At 57.6% G+C, this 19,733-nt stretch overlaps 3 protein-coding genes across 4 annotated transcripts in view; 2 read left to right on the forward strand and 1 right to left on the reverse strand.

Annotated features, from left to right (window-relative positions):
• The first annotated feature begins 4,471 nt into the window (after window positions 1-4,471).
• On the forward strand, window positions 4,472-7,995 carry KLF1 (Kruppel like factor 1). The gene is made up of 3 exons (XM_038567134.1): window positions 4,472-4,675; window positions 5,421-6,267; window positions 7,397-7,995. Exons 1-3 carry the CDS (start codon window positions 4,589-4,591, stop codon window positions 7,570-7,572), a joined length of 1,110 nt encoding a protein of 369 aa, XP_038423062.1. The 5' UTR covers window positions 4,472-4,588; the 3' UTR covers window positions 7,573-7,995.
• A 649-nt stretch (window positions 7,996-8,644) lies between these two features.
• Window positions 8,645-11,221, forward strand: DNASE2 (deoxyribonuclease 2, lysosomal). The gene is given in 7 exon segments (XM_038567135.1): window positions 8,645-9,000; window positions 9,105-9,282; window positions 9,378-9,459; window positions 9,805-9,969; window positions 10,061-10,258; window positions 10,669-11,006; window positions 11,008-11,221. Coding segments are annotated over 7 exon segments (1,101 nt in total). The 5' UTR covers window positions 8,645-8,905; the 3' UTR covers window positions 11,053-11,221.
• A 246-nt stretch (window positions 11,222-11,467) lies between these two features.
• The window catches only part of MAST1 (microtubule associated serine/threonine kinase 1), a 30,300-nt gene continuing 22,034 nt past the window's right edge, over window positions 11,468-19,733 (reverse strand). For both annotated transcript variants that reach the window (XM_038567133.1, XM_038567132.1), the window contains 14 exons: window positions 18,374-18,512; window positions 18,128-18,260; window positions 17,826-17,991; window positions 17,624-17,725; window positions 17,352-17,474; window positions 16,765-16,874; window positions 15,976-16,160; window positions 15,653-15,900; window positions 15,111-15,317; window positions 14,761-14,990; window positions 14,263-14,385; window positions 14,008-14,144; window positions 12,918-13,105; window positions 11,468-12,814 (listed from right to left, as the gene is read on the reverse strand). In XM_038567133.1, the coding sequence (XP_038423061.1) occupies window positions 11,556-12,814; window positions 12,918-13,105; window positions 14,008-14,144; window positions 14,263-14,385; window positions 14,761-14,990; window positions 15,111-15,317; window positions 15,653-15,900; window positions 15,976-16,160; window positions 16,765-16,874; window positions 17,352-17,474; window positions 17,624-17,725; window positions 17,826-17,991; window positions 18,128-18,260; window positions 18,374-18,512 (3,350 nt within the window). In that variant the 3' untranslated portion in view covers window positions 11,468-11,555. The remainder of the gene's footprint in view (window positions 12,815-12,917; window positions 13,106-14,007; window positions 14,145-14,262; window positions 14,386-14,760; window positions 14,991-15,110; window positions 15,318-15,652; window positions 15,901-15,975; window positions 16,161-16,764; window positions 16,875-17,351; window positions 17,475-17,623; window positions 17,726-17,825; window positions 17,992-18,127; window positions 18,261-18,373; window positions 18,513-19,733) is intronic.

Genomic DNA, 19,733 nt, shown 5'->3' on the forward strand with positions numbered 1-19,733 from the left:
AGCAGGGGGCTCGGCCCACTCTTGATTGGTCCGTTGCAGGGGGCGTGTGCAAGGGGGGGAATTCTGCAGTAAAATGAGGAAACTGAGGCACAAGAAAAATGAGTCCTGGAAGCCAGGAGTCCAGACCTTGATGTCTCCCCTACTGGGTGCTGTGAGGGGCCGGGAGGTAGGGGGCAGGCGGGCTCCTGGGGGCGATCTCAGCCCCACCTCTGCCAGCCTGTCCCAGGAAGCACGTGTAGCCACGGTGTGTGTGACTTGGGGGTGATTTGCTTGGGCTGTGCTTCTTGCATCTATGTGTGTGATTGTATCTGACTATGTATCTGTATGTGGGTGTGCCTATGACTTTGTGGGGCGGTTGACTGTGGGTGGTCGTGTGCCACTGCAACTGTGGCAGTGGCTGTGTGCCTGAATGTCTTTGTGGTTTCTTGTCCGTGTGGTTGTAAGCCTGTGTAATGGTATTCCGTGTGATCGTGTGTCTGTATGTATGATTCTGTGTTCTTTTTTGTTTCTTTGTTTTTTTTTTTTTTTAAGATTTATTAATTTATTCACGAGAGACACACAGAGAGAAGCAGAGACATAGGCAGAGGGAGAAGCAGGCTCCCTGCGGGGAGCCTGATGTGGGACTCCATCCCAGGATCCTGGGCTCACGACCTGAGCCAGAGGCAGAGGCTCAACCACTGAGCCACCAAGGTGCCCCTAATTCTGTGTTCTGATAGTTTTCTCCCTAGGTGTGCCTATTATTTTTGTGACAACTTGACCAATATTTGTGTGTATGTCTGTGAGATTGTGTGCCTACACGTGTCAGTGTGATTTGATCTATGTGAACCTGTGGTGACTGTGAATGTGACATGAACATATGCCTGAGTGAGTGGCTAGGCTCACCTAGGTCACTTTGATGAGCGTTTGTGTGATGTGCATTTGAATCTGGGTGCACTGTGCCTGACCATCTCTGTATCTAAAAGGCCTATTTCTGCCATGACATGGCCTTTTTCCAGGTGGGGTAAGTAAGGCCCAGAAAGCAGAATGATCTCGCTCAAGGTTACAGTAGGCCAAGTGCAGAGCGGGGATCTGTATTAGGATCCAGGCCTCCTGGTTCCCAAGCCAGACCCTCCCTGCCCACCAGGAACACGTCTTCCCACATCAACATTCTGGCTAATTGTATGTGTGTCATGCTCTACCTCACACCATCTCTGAATGAGTATGATGGGAGTAACAGTGGGATTGTGTCTAAAGGTGATCACTGGCCTGCATACCCTCAAGTGCCTGAGGACTGGGTGTCTCTAGACCTTCCTACTTTCTGGGCCGTTCTTGCCCGTAATGTCCAAATAAAACAGTTTGAACCCTCCTCCTCACACATCAGGGAGCCCATTACCTCCCTGAAATGTCCCTGATTATGCGTGGCTCTCATTCTTCTGGTCGCCTCCCTCCTCCTGCAGCCAGTGGGCTCTCCCCTCCCCTCTCCTCTTCCTTTCCCCAAAGTTCCCTACCCTGAAGCTGCTGTGGGTGTCAGAGGGTGATGTCCATCAGGAAACCCAAACTGAGGTTCAGGCCTTGCCTCCCTGGGAAGTCTATCATCCCTCCTGGCCACATGCTCTTAGGGGGCACGTGTCCCAGCCGCATGCCCTGCCTCTGTCCGGACCTTTATCTTCGTGCCTCACATTTTAGAGCCACAAATGCCTGTTTAATGCCTCATCCTAAACCAAGGAGATCTCTTCCCAAGGGAGACTCTGCTTTCCTCTCCAGGAACCCACTAATTCCAGCCTATTGTTTTATTGAGGCAAAATTCACATAACATAAATGAACCATTTTAAAGTGAACAATTCAGTGGCATTTAGCACATACACAATGTTGTGCCACCACTTCCTCTATCTAGTTCCAGAACATTTCCATCACCCAAAAAGGAGACCTTGTACCAATTAGCAGTCACTCCTCATTCTTCCTCCCACTGCTCCTGGAAACCACTAATCCTTTCGTCTGGTGGATTTGCCTGGATATTAACTAGAATCATATGTATGATGTCTTATGATTGGCTTATTTCACATAGCATGTTTTTGAGGTTCACCCACGTGATTATGTATTTAAAGCTTCATTCCTTTTCCTGGCTGAATAATATTTCACTGTATGGATGGACCACATTTTGTTTATCCATTCATTTGTTCATGGACATTTGGATTGTTTCTACCTCTTGACTACTGTAACTAATGCTGCTGTGAACTCAGCATACAAGTATTTGTTTGAATACCTGTTTTCTTTTCTTTTTTTTTTAATTTTTTTTCTTTTTAAATTTATTTATTCATGATAGTCACACGGAGAGAGAGAGAGAGGCAGAGACACAGGCAGAGGGAGAAGCAGGCTCCAAGCACCGGGAGCCCGACGTGGGACTCGATCCCGGGTCTCCAGGATCGCGCCCTGGGCCAAAGGCAGGCGCCAAACCGCTGCGCCACCCAGGGATCCCTTTCTTTTCTTTTTTTAAGAGAGTTTATTTGTCTATTCATGAGAGAGAGAGGCAGAGGCTCCCTGCATGGAGCCTGCCGTGGGACTCGATCCTGGGTCTCCAGGATCACGCCCGGGCTGAAGGTGGCACTAAACCACTAAGCCACCAGGGCTGCCCTGAGTACCTGTTTTCAATTCTTTAGGGTATATACCTAGGAGTGGGTCATATGGTAACTCTTGTCCAAATTTTTTGTTTAACTTTTTGAAGAATCATCAAACTTTTCCACAGTAGCTGCATTTTACATTCCCACCAGGAGCTTACAGGGTTCCAATTTCTCTACATATGGCCATCTTAGTGGGTGCATTGAGCTGGCTTTTATATTACTTGCTACCCCCTCCCTTTGTGGCACATGATAATATTTTGCCTTTTTTTGTGTGATGCATTTGTGAGGACCAATTCTGATTGTGCATCTGTGGTGATGTGTCTATGTCTGGGCAGCATTGTGTGCTTTTCACTATTGGAGTGTTTGATTCCATGTTGGCAATGGTTGTCTGTCTTTAACTGGATGTGGTCCCAATGATTGGGCATTGGTAGCTGTGCAGTCATGACTAATTACAAACTGTGACAGTAACAGGTGGTGTGAATATGTAGGGTTGTAGGTTTTATGTGGTGCCATATATGGTTGAGTCTGATGTATATGTATAGCTGTGTGCATTACTACATCATTGTGCGTTTGTGAGCAGCTGTGTGCTGCTGTGTTTCATGCTTTTGTGTGTGGTGGCAACATCTGTGTTTCATGGGAGTTGTGTAACTGCATCTTCTATAGTTTAGTGACAACATATCCAAGTGTCTCTGTGTGTCTGTTCGGTTGTGGCTAAATCACGTCAATGTGATTGTGTGCGTTTATGTGACAGTGTGTGATGCTGTCAGTACCTGTCTGTGTGATTATGAATTCTATGTCTGAGAGATTGTGTGACTATGTCATTGTGTAACCAATGTAGTGGATAGCTGTGTCTTTGTGCCTGGAAGTTGTGTGTCTGTGCGTGGTCTATATTATATAGATACACAATTTCATGTGCAGGGACTATATGGTCTGTGTGACTCAGGGGTCAGGAATCCGTGTTACTATGTAACTGCCTGTTGTGTGTGGATATGACTGTGAACTATGTATGTATGATATGTGTCCGTATCATCCACCCAGGCTCCCACGGTAAAACAATGGTCCCTGGTGTAGAACCTTGGATTCCTCCCCCATGGGGAACAGAAGTCAAACAGCAGCCAGGCCCAGAGCAGGGATTGGGGAGGGTCTCCTGCACATCATCATGTACTTCCTGTGGCCTGATCCAACCATGCAATTTCACCCAGGAGAGGGGGTCACTTCCCCTGCTCCAGCCCCATCACACCAGAGCAACTGTGGTCACGGCAGCCTCCAGCTCCACACAAGCCTCACCCAGAGGGGCCGTGGCAGACAGCAGTGCCTGATTGGGAGGGGCTCCTCCCGGCGCTAAGCTCAGACCCTGAGAACTCACAACCCAGGCAATTTCAAACCAACCTAACATGAAGCCCCAGCCCCCAACCCTCCCACTCATCGGGAACAGAGCTTTGGCTGTTCTGGGCCTCCACCTGATAGCAGCTTACAACATCTGGGGTGTCTGATAATGCTTGGCTTGGCAGGGACTTCATGCCAAGCCCCGCCATCAGCATGGTTGCTGCTGTTTATTGGGGAGGGGGAGAGCTACAGGGCCCCGGTCACAGGAAAGGGGGTATCAAAACCCCTTCCCAGGACCCCCATTCTGTCTGTCGCCCCTTCTACAGAAAGGTAACTAAGAGTAGGCCCCAAGTTTCTCTTTCTGTGGGGACTCAGTACCTCACTTTACCCAACACCTGAACCCTCAACCTCTGAACCCCCAGCCCCTGAACATCTGACTTGGCTTTAGATACAGGGTCAGTCCTTAAAGCCCAGCCCCTAAACAGGCTGAGATGAGGTCTCTTCCCCAAAAATGGTGACCCCCCGCCTTGCCTGCCTCTTATCAGGGGCTGCAGCCAATCAGCTGAGAGCAGAGAGGAGCCCTCTGAGGGGCCATTGGTGTCTCAGAGCCCACGAGGCCACGGAGGGAGAGGAGGTCTGAGGCCCAGGGTGGGCACCAGCCAGCCATGGCCACAGCTGAGACCGCCTTGCCCTCCATCAGCACGCTGACCACCCTGGGCCCCTTCCCGGACACACAGGAAGACTTTCTCAAGGTGGGGCCAGGCGGGGTGTAGGTGGGCTGGCTGGGGTCCTGGGCTGTGGGTAGAGCTTGGGGGGGGGTCTAGTCCTCATCTTACTCTGCATCTTAAGGCTGGGGGTCCTCAGGCCAGGCCAGGGGTCTGAACCTGGTCTAAGGACCTACTTCTGTCATATAAAACTGAGGCTTGGAGGGGCACCTGGCTGGTTCAGTGGGTAGGACATGCAACTCTTGATCTTAGGGTCGTGAGTTCAAGCCCCATTTGGGCCATAGAGCCTACTTTAAAAAAGAAAAGAAAAATTAAAAACCTGAGGTTTGAAGCTGAACCCTGCAGCAGTCCACAGTGAGACAACCCCGGTTACCAGGGGAAACAGCAAATCCAGGAATCACTCTTGGGAATTAATTTTTGGGGGTGACCGGGAAGAAGAGGGAGAGTCTGGAGGGAAACTGAGGCAAAGCTGAGCCCCCCCCCCCCCCAGCCTTCCATGCCTAGCTCTGCCACCCCTTCCCCCATGCCTGAGTGTGGCTCCAGATAATGTTAGTCTTATCTTGGGTCTCCAGCCAGACCCATCGGCCTCTGGCCCTGGACTTGGGGGTGCTGGGGGGAGTGTGCATTGTAAGGCAAGGGGACAGACAAGCAAGCAGGACCCCTTTCCAGAGCCTCTGGCCAGCCTGCCCCCATCAGGGCATCCAGCACCCCCCAACTCTGGACGGGGTACCTCGGTGTCCACCGAAGCCTCACGCCACCGCTCCTTCCCCAGTGGTGGCGCTCTGAGGAGGTGCAGGACTTGGGTCCGGGTCCCCCTGATCCCACCGGGCTGCCCCTCCACGTGAGGCCAGAGTCGCAGGACGCGCCCGGGGAGGACGAAGACGACGAGAGGGACTCGGCCACCGCCTGGGATCTGGATCTCCTGCTCACCAACTTCCCGTGTCCCGAGCCGGGCGGCGCGCCCCAAACCTGCGCTTTGGCGCCAGGCGAGTGCTCGGGGGTGCAGTTCCCGCCGCCGCCGCTGCCGCCGCCACAAGCGCCCGAGACTCCCTGCCCGTACGTGGGCGGCCCGGGGCTGGTGGCTGGGCTCTTAGGTCCCGAGGAGCACCCGGGCTGGGCGCGGCCGGCCCCTAGAGCCCCGGTCCCGGACGCCTTCGTGGGCTCAGCCCTGGGCCCAGCCCCCGAGCCCAAGCCATTGCCGCTGCAGCCCGTGTACCCGGGGCCAGGTGCGGGGTCCTCCGGCAGCTACTTCTCGCGGACCGGGCTTTCGGTGCCCACGGCGCCGGGCGCCCCCTACGGGCTGCTGCCCGGGTACCCACCGCTGTACCCGGTGCCGCAGTACCAAGGGCACTTCCAGCTCTTCCGCGGGCTCCCAGCGCCTGCGCCCGGCCCCACATCACCCCCCTCTTTCCTGAGTTGTCTGGGACCCGGGACGGCGGGTTCGGGACTCCGGGGGACCGCAGGAGACCCAGGAGGGGTCGCGGACGCCGCACCGTCTAAACGCAGCCGGCGATCGTGGGCGCGCAAGAGGCAGGCGGCACACACTTGCACGCACCCGGGCTGTGGGAAGAGCTACACCAAGAGCTCACACCTGAAGGCTCATCTGCGCACGCACACAGGTGAGGGCGCGAGGACCGGGCCGGGGAATGGGCCTCAGGAGCAGAAAAACCCGAGCAAGTGGGCGGGGCAGAGGATGCTCGGAGCCGGCCTGGGACCTCGGCAGCAGGCAGCATTGAGGGAGGCGGGGCGGGGGTAGCACGGAGACAACCTGGGGAATCTGAGGAGCGTCTCCGGGAGCCGACGGGTGAGATCTGGGCAGGGCAAGGGCCAAAGAGCAGAAAGCCTGGCAAGTGACAAAGGGGACGGGCCGCGGAGAGGGGAAAGGCTTGGAATGCCAGAGGTGGAGCCAAAGACAGAGGGTTCGGGTCCTGGGCTTGCAGAGACGGAGTTAGGAGCCTGGAGTGTAAAGCGTTGAGTTGCTTGCCGGGGAGGCGGAGCCAGGCCGTAGGGGGCGTGGCAGCACTCAAGAGGGGAGGCGGGGCCAGAGCCAGTTTCTGGAGCCCAGATAGGGCGGCGGGTCCAAGAGGATAGAGGGAATAGCTGGGAAAGGAGGGTGGGCCTAGGAGAAGCCGGGTCCCAAGGATCCTGTGGAATAGAGGCGAGGAGGAGGAGGAAGGGTCAGGCCTAAGTTTAGGAGTCCCCACGGAGGGTAGGCCCAGCACAGATGGCAAGGGCCATGTGTACACTCCAGTGCAGAAGCGCAGGGGGAGAGGCCAGGAGTAGCCGGGAGAGAGAACAATCACCGGGGACAGGGCCAAGGGGGGGTGGGAGGCAGAATTGGGCAGCAGCTGGAGGGTCCTCTGGTACAAGGCAGGCGCTGGAACACAGGGAGCCAGAGTCAAAGGATGAAGGTGGGGATGGCTTTAGGACTCAGGGGCAGGGTAATAGGGCACAGAAAATGAGGCCAGTGGTGTAGGGGACAGGACTTGGGTCCAGGAACTGAGAACGGGTTTGGCGCCAAATGCAGGTACAGAAGGGTTGGGATCGCAGAGGCCGGAGTGGGTGCGAATCAGAGCCCTCCCCTGAGAGTGAGCGCCTCCCTACATTTTGAGCGCTAGGTGCCTCACTTGCCTCATCCTAGTACAGACCAAGGCTGAGTAAAGCAGTGTGGCCAGATGCAGAGGCAGCACAGGGGAGGGGTGGGGCGGACAGTGGCTCACAGCTTGTTTGTCACCCCCCAACCCACAGGGGAGAAGCCCTATGCCTGCACATGGGACGGCTGTGGCTGGAGGTTCGCACGCTCAGACGAACTGACCCGCCACTACAGGAAGCACACAGGACAGCGCCCCTTCCGCTGCCAGCTCTGCCCGCGCGCTTTTTCACGCTCCGATCACCTGGCCTTGCACATGAAGCGTCATCTTTGAGCGCTGCCCCAACACTTGGACTCTTCCTGGGGATTGGGGATGGAACAAAAGCAGATCCACACAGGGTGGTGTTCCCTTGGATGGACCCTCTCCCGGATTCATGGTCCCATAGATCCACCCAAAGATCAAGGACTGGCCCATAGAGACACTTGAAGCTCCCACACGTCTTCAGCCACGGGGAGCTACACAGAGACATCCAGTGGCCACACAGACACAGCGAGACAGACCTCCAAATAAACGGAGTCATTTGGACACTCAGACATTTTGGACAGAGGGACAGACTCTCAGAGAGCTGGACCCTCAGACCAGCTTACAAGAGGCCCTGGGCAGTGGGAGTGGTTGTGGGGTGAGGTTTCCCAGAGACCCTTGGCCTAGAAAGGGGTTTTCACACCGTGATTAATGAAGTTCTGCATAGTGGCTGGATCTGTTGTGAATGGTTATGGGTCCTATACCAATGCCTCTCCCAGATAAAGGTTCAGCGTTGGCCTGATTTTGTGGGTTTTGGGTGCTGGAAGATGGGAGGAAGCTTTACCCTCGGGGGTAAGGTTGGGAGCCGTACACACCTTCACACCCTCATCTAAACTTCAGCTACTCCTCTTAGCACTGCAGGCTTTGATGCCCCTCCCCATCACACCTAGCCCTTGTCTCCTGTCTTGAACCCCAGGTGCATTCACCGGAACCATCTCCCCCGGTGTAAGAGTCCTCACCCGGGGCCCTCAGAGCCCTAGCACCCTCCACCCTGACGTGGGATCCAAAATGCTCCCTTGATTAGCTCAGGAGGCCTCAGGAAAACATGCGGCATGAAAAGCAAAGAGCACAAGAGTTGAGCCTCAGGCTGTAAGGCAGGAAAGGAAAAAATCCAAATTCACATTTGACCCACGAGCCCGAGGAGAGGAGCTCTGGCGGAAGAGTGGTTTGACTATAGCCGAGCGAGCGGAGCGAGACGGAGGCGGGGCCTAGCGGAGGGATGTGAAATGTGATTGGCTGAGAAAGGAGTCGGAGGCGGGACAGGGGAAAGCAACGAGACCGCAGTGGGCGTGGTCAAGTGGGCGTGGCCAGGGCCGGCCCGGCCGGTGGGGTATATCGACGCAAGCGGGAGGCGTTCCCTGAGGGGAGTGACGGTCAGAAAGGAAGCCCCGCCCCGGGGGGGCGCCCCAAATTAACTTTCAAATCTCAACTTTCTAGTCTCGCGGGCGGACTCTGCATCCTCGTGAGGTCCCGGCTCGGGTTCCCATGCCCGTTTAGGGAAGTGAAAGTCGCCTAGGGACCGGCCCGGCCCAGCTCGTGACCTGGCGCCCCAGGGTCCCAACACGGATTCCTCGACCCAAGCGCCATGGCCACGCTGAGCCCGCTGCTCCTGGCCGCGCTGCTGTGGGTCCCTGTAAGGACCCTGACCTGCTACGGGGACTCGGGGCAGCCTGTGGACTGGTGAGTGCGCATGCGGCCACCATCCCCCGGGGTCGGCCTGGGGATGCTGCGCGACTGGGTGAAGCCTGGGGTTCCCTCTGTTCCCCTCCCTCCATTTCTTCCAGGTTCGTCGTCTACAAACTGCCAGCCCAGAGCGGGCCCGGGGATGCGGCGCAGAGAGGACTGCGATACAAGTACATGGATAAGGACTCAGGGGGCTGGCGGGACGGCGCGGGGTCCATCAACAGCTCGGCGGGGGCGGTCGGCCGCAGCCTGCTGCCACTGTACCAGAACGCCAGCCAGGTGAAGGGGCGCCAGGGCTGAACCCGGGATGAGACTCTAGGGCCCAGCCCGGGGGGGGGGGGGGATTTCAAGTTGCCCCGTCCATCTCCCCCCAGCTCGCCTTCCTGCTATACAATGACCAGCCACCTAAATCCAGTGGGTCCCAGGACTTCGTCGCCATCCGGGGGCACACAAAGGGTGAGTTCTGGATTGGGGCTCCGGGGTTCCTATGCATCTTTCCCAGCTAACCCCTGACCTGCCCGGGGATGGAGTGCTGGGTGGTCTGTCGGACTCTGGACGTCTGCTTCCTCATTTTATATTAACATTGCTTTTCAAAACAAACAAACAAAAACATTTTCTTCTTGACTGTGAGAATTGACAGCTGCAGAAACTGAGCTCAACAGTGGTTTTAACACTGCTCATGCCTCCTCCAGCCCCCCACCCCCACCCCCAGCCCCGGGGCAAAGGAAGGGTGTTCTTGGTGGCGTGTGTGCCTGTCGGAATGCTTTGATCAGCCCTCCTGATCCTTGTCTTCTGGTTCAGGCGTGCTGCTCCTGGACCAAGAAGGGGGCTTCTGGCTGGTCCACAGCGTTCCACAGTTCCCTGCACCCGCCTCCTCTGGGGCATACAGCTGGCCTTCTAACGCCCACACCTATGGGCAAACCCTGCTCTGTGTATCTTTTCCTCTTGCTCAGTTCTGGAAGATTGGTGAGTGTGGACAGGGAGGCAAAGTGAATCCCTGATTCCCTGGGGCCAGAATGTGGAATAGTCGCTGATTTTCTCCACCCTTGCCCTCTAGGCCGGCAGCTGACCTACACCTACCCCCTAGTGTATGACCACAAGCTAGATGCAGACTTCGCCCAGAAAGTCCCCTACCTGAAGGACGTGGTCAAGGGCCATCATGTTCTCCACAGCCCTTGGAACAGCAGTGTAACCCTCACATCCAAGGCAGGGGACACCTTCCAGAGCTTTGCCAAATATGGAAAATTTGGAGATGGTGAGTCTGGAAATTGACGGTTGCAAAGTTCTTTTTCTGCAGAGGGGATGTCTGGTGTGTCCATGGCTAATGGCAGGTCAGGAATAGGGACTAGGATTTTTTTGAAAGCTACAGTCAAATGACAGGTAGACAACCAACAGACCTGGGTTCACATATTAGTTTCTGGCTCTATGATGTGTGATTTAACCAGAGCCTCAGTTTAACCCATCTGAGAAATGGGGATACTGATATCTACATTAAAGAATTGTTATGAATGAAGTGAGGCATATAAAGCATTTGGTAAGGGTTATTCATGTTGTCATTCCCTGTGTTTTTAGGAATTGACAACTGAGGAAACTGAACTCAGAAAGGGGGAAATGGCCCTAGCAATGACCCTGACCCTGCTCATGCCCTTTTTCCATCCTCCACAGACCTGTACTCTGGCTGGTTGGCAGAAGCCCTTGGCAGTAACCTGCAGGTCCAATTCTGGCAAAACTCTCATGGCATCCTACCCTCCAACTGCTCCAGGGTCCAGCATGTGCTGGACGTGACCCAGATAGCCTTCCCTGGGCCAGCTGGGCCAGCCTTCAGTGCCAGAGAAGACCACTCCAAGTGGTGTGTAGCCCCAGAAGGGCCCTGGGCCTGTGTGGGTGACATGAATCGGAACCTTGGAGAGGAGCACCGGGGTGGGGGCACATTATGTGCCCAGCTGCCAGCTCTCTGGAAGGCCTTCCAGCCTCTGGTGAAGGCCTGGAAGCCCTGTGGGGAGAACAGAACTTCTCTCCAGGAAATCCAGCAGAGCATATAAGAGCTAAGGCTCAGACACCATTTGGGACTTCAGCTTGAACCCCAGTTTAACGTCTGTGTGACCCTAATTATGTGCCTTAACCTGTGACTCAGTCTACTCACCTGCAAAATGAGAATCATGACACCTGACTCAGGACTGTTGAGAAATAAAAGGAAATTGGTGGATGGGGCTGTTAACCTTTTTTCTTCAAGTGGACACTGGGACTCCAGACAACACTGCAGCCCTTCTTCTCTCTCTGAAGCTCTGGGGACAGCTGGTGTGTAAGCAAGACCCAAAGTGGGACCACAAGGAATGGTCCACCCAAGACCCACCTCCTCTCTCTATGGTAATCAGGCCTGGAGCTTCACCCTTCAAGACGCACACAGGCAAGGGGGCAGAAACAGGATGTCTTGCCCCGCCAGGGGAGGTGGGGTGAGCCCCAGAAAGCTCACACAGCACAGACACACTTTATTTATATGTGTACATATGTATACAGGTGGCTGTACAGAGCAGGGCCAGCGGCCCCCTTGGCTATGGGCCTGGAGGTGTGGGGCAGGGTGCACCTTTTTTGGTCAGGCCTGCTGGGGGTATAGCTTCAGCAGGGCACCGGGAGGTCGGCCCCACCTCAGCCTTGGTAGCTGGGACCAAGAGGGAAGTAGGTGGGGTTGGGAGCCCTGCAGTGCTGGGCGCATTCCTTGTGGGGGCTAGGGAGGGGGTCTGGGGTTCTGGAGAGAGTTTGGGGGAGGTGGGCTTGGAGCGAGGCCCGCTCAGCGTGGTCCGCTCCTCTACCACCTCCAGCACCCAGCACTCCCGACCCCGGGGAACCTCAGGTACAGGAGGCGCCAGAGATGTGGATTCCTGCAACCCTTTGGAGTCTGCACCAAGAGGCTGGGGGGTCCCGGCCTTGGCCCCGGGACGCACAGGCTCTACGACAATTGGCACCGGGGGTGTGCCTGCCTCACCCGAGCTGCTGCGCCTGCCGGTCTCGTGTTCCTGCACTGGGCTCAGCGCAGCCTTTGCCACGGCCCTGGCCACCCCACCCGCTCCATCCTCTGTCTGCACGCTCTGGTGCCTTATGCCGCTGGCGTCCCGCTCCAGGGTCCGGCCCCCGGGGGTCGTCACACGGGGTGGGGTGCAGGCATCGGCCCCACCCGGAGACTCCTTCTCTTTACTGGACACCGACGCCCTGGGGGAGCCCTCGGGCAGCAGCGGATCGGCACCCAAGCTCAGGGGTGACTCTTGGCGGCCCAGGCGACGGACGGCAACCTGCCTAGGTGTGCCAGGACCCTCGATGGGAGGCGTCTCGCCGTCAGACTCGGCGAGGCTATGCAGCGCCAGCTCGCCGTGGAAGTCCTTGCGGAAATCCGGGTGGCCCACCTCGAGGCTGTGTTTGCGCAGTGCGCCCTTCTTGTCGGCGCCCAGCGAGGCTCCCAGCTTCTCTGCCGACTGCACGCGTTTGAGGAGAGGCGAGCGCGGGGGCTCGGCACTCTTGGGGCGCGGGCGCACCACGGGCGGTGACGAGTGCAGCTTCGCAGGGAAGCTCTGCGTCGTATGTGAGCTGCCCACCGTGTGGCCTGGCAGCGGCGGTGGCGACGCCTGTGTCGGGGACGGCGTGTGTGCCAGTGGCGACAGGGGGATGTTGCCGGCCGACTTGCAGCGCGCAGAGCGGTACTGGCGGTGCAATTTCGGCGACAGGCCGTGCAGCGTGCTGGGCCGGATGTGGTGCGACGCCGACGACGCTGGCGAGTTGGGCGTGCTGGAGGCCGGCGAGCTGCTCTGGGAGGAGGCGCCTGCGGGTGAGCGAGAGGGGCTGTCGCGCGCTGCGGGCACAGCCAGGGCACAGCCCCGCCACCCTGCGCCGCTCGGCCCGCCGCGCGCAGGCGCAGAGCGTACCTAGGTAGGCGGAGTCGGGCGTGGAGCGGTAGCTGTGGGTAGGCGAGCGTGCAGGCAGCCCGTGCGTGGGCGAGCCCGGGAGGCTGTCGCTGGACGACAGCGACCGGTTCAGCGACGACAGCGAGCGGCTAGTGTGCAGCAGGTTTGACTGCTTTGTGATCTTGCGGAAGAGGGAGCTGCGCTTCTTGCTGGGGGACAAAGAGGGGGCCACCTACCCTTCACCAAGTTCCAGAACTCCTGGCTTCTCCCACTTTAGGGCCGCAGGTCGCCCCTGGGGGCCGCCCACCCCACCTGGCCCCTCCCTCTCCAGCTGCAACCCTCAGATCAAAACTGAAAGAATTCTCCTAAACTCTGGTCCCATCTGGCTCCTCCCACATCAGGCCCCCAGTTCCCTTCTGGCCTCTCCCACCCGAAGCCAGAAAAACACCCATTGGCACCAACCCAACCACTTCTGGCCCCGCCCACCCGTCTAGCCCCGCCCTCCCCAGCTGCAACGGGCCTAACAGAGCTGGAAGAAATTCACATGACTCAGTCTTGTCTGGCTCCTCTCACTCAAATCCCCACTCAACGACTTATCCAGGCCAAACCGCCAAACCCTCTGAACAAAACACCACACACTCGTGGCCCCACCCATCTCTCCTAGCTCCTCCTACTTCTAAGGGAAGAAATTATTTCAATTGGCCCAGTCTTGTCTAGCGTGCTCATTTCACGTAGGAATCACTTCTCGTAGCCCTCCCAGACATCTAAATATATCCAACAGGTCAGAACCAGCTCTCCTGGACAGCACCCTCTTTAATTGACAAATGCTGGCCCTGGCCACCTCCCAAGACACCCCTACAAGGTTTTTCTCCCTGCCTAGAAACCTGGCAGTTTCCTTTCTGGGCTTCGCCCGCTTTCCCAGCCCTTCTCTCCCTGTCCTCTTGTTTTTGCTCGATGGTCCGGCCGGCCACTCTTCCTGGGCGCTTCCCTTCTCAGGTCCTCACCACCTCCCACCTTAGCCCCGCCCACTGCTCAAACAACAACACGAAAACGCAAATGTTCCCTCAGCCTGCTATTGATAGACCTGCCAGCTGCATTTGGCCCCACTCACCTCTCCTGACCCTCCTTGGCAGAGGGCCGCTTGTTCCTCCTGGCCATTTTGGCTTTGTAGCTGCTGCGCCGGGCGGGGCCAATGCGAATGGAGGTATTTTCAAAGGGCGTTGTAGTCACCGCTACCTTATTGCCACTCTAGGGGAAGATAGGGGAGAAATGCTCTGCTGAAGGCTGCTCCAGCTGTTTCAGTTCCCCAGAATCTCTCCAGCCCTCCCTGGCTCTCCCTGCAGGATGCTGCCTCCCTTGCACTCACCTTAAGGATCAGCTCCACGACCTCAGGATGCACCATGCCATGCACAGGCTCCCCGTTCACGTGGGTGATGAGGTCACCAGCACACAGCCCAGCCTCCTGAGCTGGGCCCCCCTCTTCCACGTGCTGGGGACAAGACACCCCACAGGGGTAGGGTCACAGGATTGGTAACAAAGAAAGCTCCTTGAGCTTATGTGCCAGATGCCTAGCTTTGCATGCACAGCAATCCTCATAGCACCTTATGAAATAATGATCATTCTCCCCATTTTACAAATGAAGAAACTGCGGCTCAGAAAGGGAAGTGAGAAAAAAAAAAAAAAAAAAAGAAAGGGAAGTGAGCACACAGGTCACAGAGGACTCTTATCCAGGTCCTGGTTCTACAGTTTGAGCAGTCCCTCATCACTGGGGTGTGTGTGTGGGGGCATGCGTCTGTGTGTGTGTGTTTCTTTCTCCCCACCCACCCCTCACCTTGGGACAGAGACTCCAAGCATGTGTACTCACCCAGACAATGTGATGAACACTGTAGACGTCCGAGTCACCCATGTAGACCCGAATGGCACGCAATGTGAAGCCATACTTCTTGCCAGAGCGTTGAATGGTAATGGGGGAGCGGAGCCCACTGACAGCCGGTGAGTAGTCCCGGCTGGGCGAGGAGTCCCGTGAGGATGGGTTAGAGGAGAGAGATCGTGGGGACATGGGGCTGGCCAGAGGTGAGCTTCCATGGGGGTCCACTGCAGACACAGAATCATGGTCAGAGATAGGCGCCAGAGACCCATCTCTCCCTGTATCTGCTCCTGATTCCCGCAGAGATGGAGACAGCCCCTCCCCTGCTATGTGGAACCCAGCATCACCTGCAGGAATCATGACAGACAAAGCAGTGGCGGAAGCCGACTTGATGACTTTGCCCCCCGTTCTAGAAGGTCTCTTCTCTACAGCAGGGTCTCCTGACAGCTGCTGGTGCCGCGCCCGGCGCAAAACCAGGTCATTGGTGGCCCTCGGGCCTGATGAGTCCCCGTCCTTCGAGGGTGGACAGAGGTCACCTGGGCGTGGGCGGTCAGCTGCAACAGAGAAAGTGGGTTAGGAGTCAGTCCAAGGTCACAGAATTCCTGCATGCTGTTCCCTCTACCTGGAATGCTCTTCCCACTTCTCTCTTGTGAGTTTCACGAAAGCAGGTAACATATCCATCTAGCACAGCCCCTGATACAGAGGCGTCCTCATATACATTTGTTGACTGAGCATGGAATATGGGGTGTTCCTCATGTTGATGAGAATCCCCAGGCTGGAGTGCGAAGAATGGGTGAGAGCTTGCACAAATAACACGAGGCTCACTGAAACAAATGCTCACTATCCGGCCACTGGGTAATTGGGGAAGGCGGCAGGAGAGGGCACTCACCGGCCTCAGCGTCCCCAGCGCTGGGGGTGCCATCCCCTTGAGCTGCCTCTTTGGAGCCCCGCGCTTCCAGGGAGCCTGGGGGGTCAGAGCTGGGCCGGGGAGGCCGGCGCAACCGGGCCTCGTCCTCATCCTCTTGGGGGGCGCTGAAGCGGCTCGGTTCCAGCAGCGCAGAGAAACGGCGGCGCGCGCCCAGCGGGGGACTGGCCTCCCCCTCCAGGAAGCTGGCTTCGGAAGCCGAGAAACGCTTGCTGCACGAAGGGGTAGTGGTCAGAGACACGCCCTTTCGGGTCCCGCCCCCAAACCCAGTCCAGTCCCCCGCTCACATCTCCGGGGAGCCCCCTCTCCAGGTCTTCTCCCGCAGGGTCAGGCCGCCCAGGCCCTCCCGCTTGCCAGCCGCCTTCTCGTCTGGGCCCTTAGCGCTCGGCTCCCGCTTGCTGGCCCCCGCTGCCGCCACCGCCACCGGGGTCTTGGGCTCGTGCTGCGACAGTTGCTCCATGCTGCTGTACACCTGAACCGGCGGGCGGTGGGAGGCAAGCCCGGCCCAGTTCCCGCCTTCGCTCCCGAACCAATCCGCTTCCCGCTGCTGGACCCGCCCACACTACGCCCCGCCCCCAAGGCCGGGCCCCGCCCGATTCTGAGAAGCACCCCGACCACCTACATTCTTCAACTCCCGCCCCACTCCAGTGAGGCCCTGCCCTGCCCAGGCCCTCGAGAATATGCTCTCCTTGCTTCACCCACTTACGTCTATTCTCGCCCAGACTAGGCTCTGAACCCCCTTACGCGCTGTTCCTCAAAGCGAGATCTTGCCCAGCCTTCCAAGCTCGCCCCGGCCCCGCTGCTCTTTCCCGCCAGGACCGGCCCCGCCCCACCGCGGGCCTCCTTGGCACATCCGTCCAGGTTCCCGTCAGATGCAACTCCTTGCCACGGCCAGTCCCAAGACCCCCATGCTGCCTCCCCAGCAGGGCTTCTCACGCCCAGATCTCTTGCCCCCTCGGTAATTCCCCGGCTTGACACCTCGGGCCTGGGACCCGGCTCCCCTGTCTCCTCAGCCCCGCCTCCGCCCAGGCCCCGCCCCCCGGTCTCACCGCACCCCTGGCCCAGCCTTGGCCCACCTTGCTGAAGCGCGGGGAGCAAGAGGAGAACTGGCGGATTTCCACGGGCTCCTCTTCCGTCGTGTCATCCTCATCATAGGAGTTCACGTGATGATACCTGTCCGAGCGGGCTGAGGATTGGAGGGAGGGCCATAACCGCAGGCAAGGGTCCGCTCCTCAGATCACACCCCCACCGGACCCGCGTTCCAGCCCGGCTGCAGGCCCCCGCCAGGCCCCTGGCCCATCCTCGGTCCGATTCCGCCCCTCCCCCAGGCTGGGTCGCAGCTCCACCCTCCGAGGCTCCCGGAGAAGCCTCCCCTCTAGATCCCACCTGTGGCAGTGGCAACCCGGACTCTGCCCCCCGCAGCCCCGCCCCACCGCGTGCTGGCGCTCGTTCTGGGTCCTAGCACCCTGCGGCCCAACCTAAGGACTCACCCCAGTCCAGGCGGGGTGCCTACCCCAACCCGGTTTCTTCCCGGCTTCTCAGGCTGAGCCCCGCCTCTATCCCAGCCACGCCTCCGAGCAGTCACGCCCCCTCCAGGAGGTCCCCTGACCAGCTGGGGTCCCAGGGCCCCTCTCACCGGATCCCACCCCCCGGCCCTGCTCACTGTCGAAGTAGCTCGTGTCATCCTCGGACTCCAGGTGGGGGATGAACTCGGCCTTCTGCCTCAGCAGTCCTGTCCAGTCCAGGTCTCGAAAGAAACTGTGCTGCTTCACCTCAAAGGCACCACCTGGGGAGGGAGGGGGGGAGGGGCCAGGGGAGAGAATTCCAGAGACCGCCCAGTCCAGCAGAGAGAGCCCCAGACCACTTGGGCTTGGAGTCCTACTCTCCAGCCATGACCCCCAGTTCCTTAGTTTCTCTGAAAGGCAGACCCCTTACCTGCCCCCAGCCGGACCAGGGGGTTGGTCTGCAGGAGGCTGGATATCAGGAGCTGGGCGTCCGTGGGCAGGGCCTCGTCCCCTTCTGGCCACAGGATGTCATCTGCAGAAAAGGCAGAGCTGGGGGTCGCTTTTGGAGTCCACAGGCCTTGGCCTGGCCCATGTACCCATGCCACCCGCCTGCCCCCCACAGAGGCACGCACCGCTGATGACCTGTCCAAAGAGTTCTTCGGGCGTGTCTCCAAAGAAGGGTACGCAGCCCACCAGGAACTCATAAAGAATGATGCCCATGGCCCACCAGTCCACCGGCTTGCCGTATCCCTGGCGCAGGATGACCTCGGGTGCGATGTACTCTGGGGTCCCACACACCTGGGGGCAGGCCGTCAGCCTGCGCCCTGGCCGCGGGAGGGGCCTCGAGGGAGAGCCGAGCCCCCCACCAGGCCCTGGGCCCCGCAGTTCTGTGGGGTCACTCCACCCACGGTGAACCCCATGCCCGCACACACACCTGTTTGTCCAGGAATTCCCGGGCGTCCTTCTCAATGTGGCCCTCGTACAGGTTGGTCGTGAGGCTCATAAGCCCCATCTTGGAGAGGCCAAAATCCGTGAGCTTGATGTGCCCCATAGAGGTGATGAGTAGGCTGCAATGGGGAGGGGGCGGGTCTCAGAAGTGATGCCTGTGTCCACTTCACTCCTGGTCCTTTCATGCCAGGGCTTCCCGAGGGGCAGGAAGGAAGTGATGGGAAAGGCTCACTTGTCAGGCTTGAGGTCCCGGTGCACGATGCCATAGTTGTGCAAGTACTCCAGTGCCAGCACGGTCTCAGCGAAGTACATGCGGGCCATCTCCACAGGCAGTGCCCCGATGTTCTTCAGCAGGGTGGCACAGTCCCCCCCTGTGGGGGAAGGAGTTGGCCCACGTGAAGACGGAGGCACCCTCAGCCTGGAGCTGAGCACTCAACACGCACCAGGTCCTCACCTCACGTTGTTTCCATTTTACAGCTAAGGAAAACTGAGGCTCAGAGAGGCGCCCCCCCTCCCCAGGTCACATGCAGAGTGCTCTCTACCAGGCTTCTCTCTTCCTCTTAGTCAGCTCCAAAGTTAATCTGATCAGCCAATTTCATACATGAGGAGACTGAGGCTCAGAGAGAGGTTGAGTCAGATGGTGAGGAGTTGATGGTGGAGGTGAGATCTGGTCAGAATAAAAGCCTGGAGGTGTGTGGGTGGCTCAGTAGGTTAAGTGTCTGCCTGTGGGTTAGGTCATGATCTCGGAGGTCCTGGGAATGCACCCCATGTCGTCAGGCTCCCTACTCAGTGGGGAGTCTGCTTCTCCCTCTTCCTCCACCCCTCCCCTGCCCCCATCAGGTTCTCTCTCAAATAAATACAATCTTTTTAAAAAAGAAGAGAATAAAAAGCCTGCCTGCTTATTGACTGAGTCTAGGAGCATGAGTCTTGATCTCCTGGAGTGTGACTCTTGAGGGCCTCGGGCCTTAAAATGTAGACTCCTGGCCCCTACTAAGTTTACTGTAAACAGCATTCCTATTTTAGTCTCCTAAGTCTATTCCTAACTTCTCTTACAAGGGCCAGATTTTCTTCCAGGCGCAGACTCTAGGTTAGCGTGTAACCCAAGTCGCTTCAGTGAACCAGCCCTCAGACTGTCCCTTCTATTTTCACAAATATTGCTAAACTCATAGGACATAAACTGGGATTCCTGGGTGGCAACTCTGCTATACCAGGGCCTGTCTAGAAGGAAGTCCACACATGCAAGAGCAGAGTCAAGAGATGAAGAGATTCCTGGTGACATGGTTTGAGCACCCAGATACAGCCATTCCTGAAAGTGACATGATTTTTTTTAAATCAAATCTTTCAAATAAATAAATTCTTTCTTTCTTTCTTTCTTTCTTTCTTTCTTTCTTTCTTTCTTTCTTTCTTTCTTTCTTCCTTCCTGCCTGAGCCAGACTTAACTCTGTGTCAGGAACTGACAAATCAGACTCCACAAGGGTGGGGCTCAGGAATCTGCATTTGGTCACAACCCTAGGGAATCCTGACACACACTTATGATGAGAACCAAGCTGAATTCACTTCCAAATGAGACTTTAGGGCTGGGCCACACTCAG

This window comes from Canis lupus, chromosome 20, assembly GCF_011100685.1.
Source record: "Canis lupus familiaris isolate Mischka breed German Shepherd chromosome 20, alternate assembly UU_Cfam_GSD_1.0, whole genome shotgun sequence".
NCBI classification, from domain to species: Eukaryota; Metazoa; Chordata; class Mammalia; order Carnivora; family Canidae; genus Canis; species Canis lupus.

Bases quoted from the DNA above. Each gene is read 5' to 3' on its own strand.
- KLF1 (XM_038567134.1), top strand. From the start codon at position 4,589: ATGGCCACAGCTGAGACCGCCTTGCCCTCCATCAGCACGCTGACCACC. The intron at 4,676-5,420 runs GTGGGGCCAGGC...CTCCTTCCCCAG, and splicing joins CACAGGAAGACTTTCTCAAG to TGGTGGCGCTCTGAGGAGGT. The intron at 6,268-7,396 runs GTGAGGGCGCGA...CCCAACCCACAG, and splicing joins TCATCTGCGCACGCACACAG to GGGAGAAGCCCTATGCCTGC.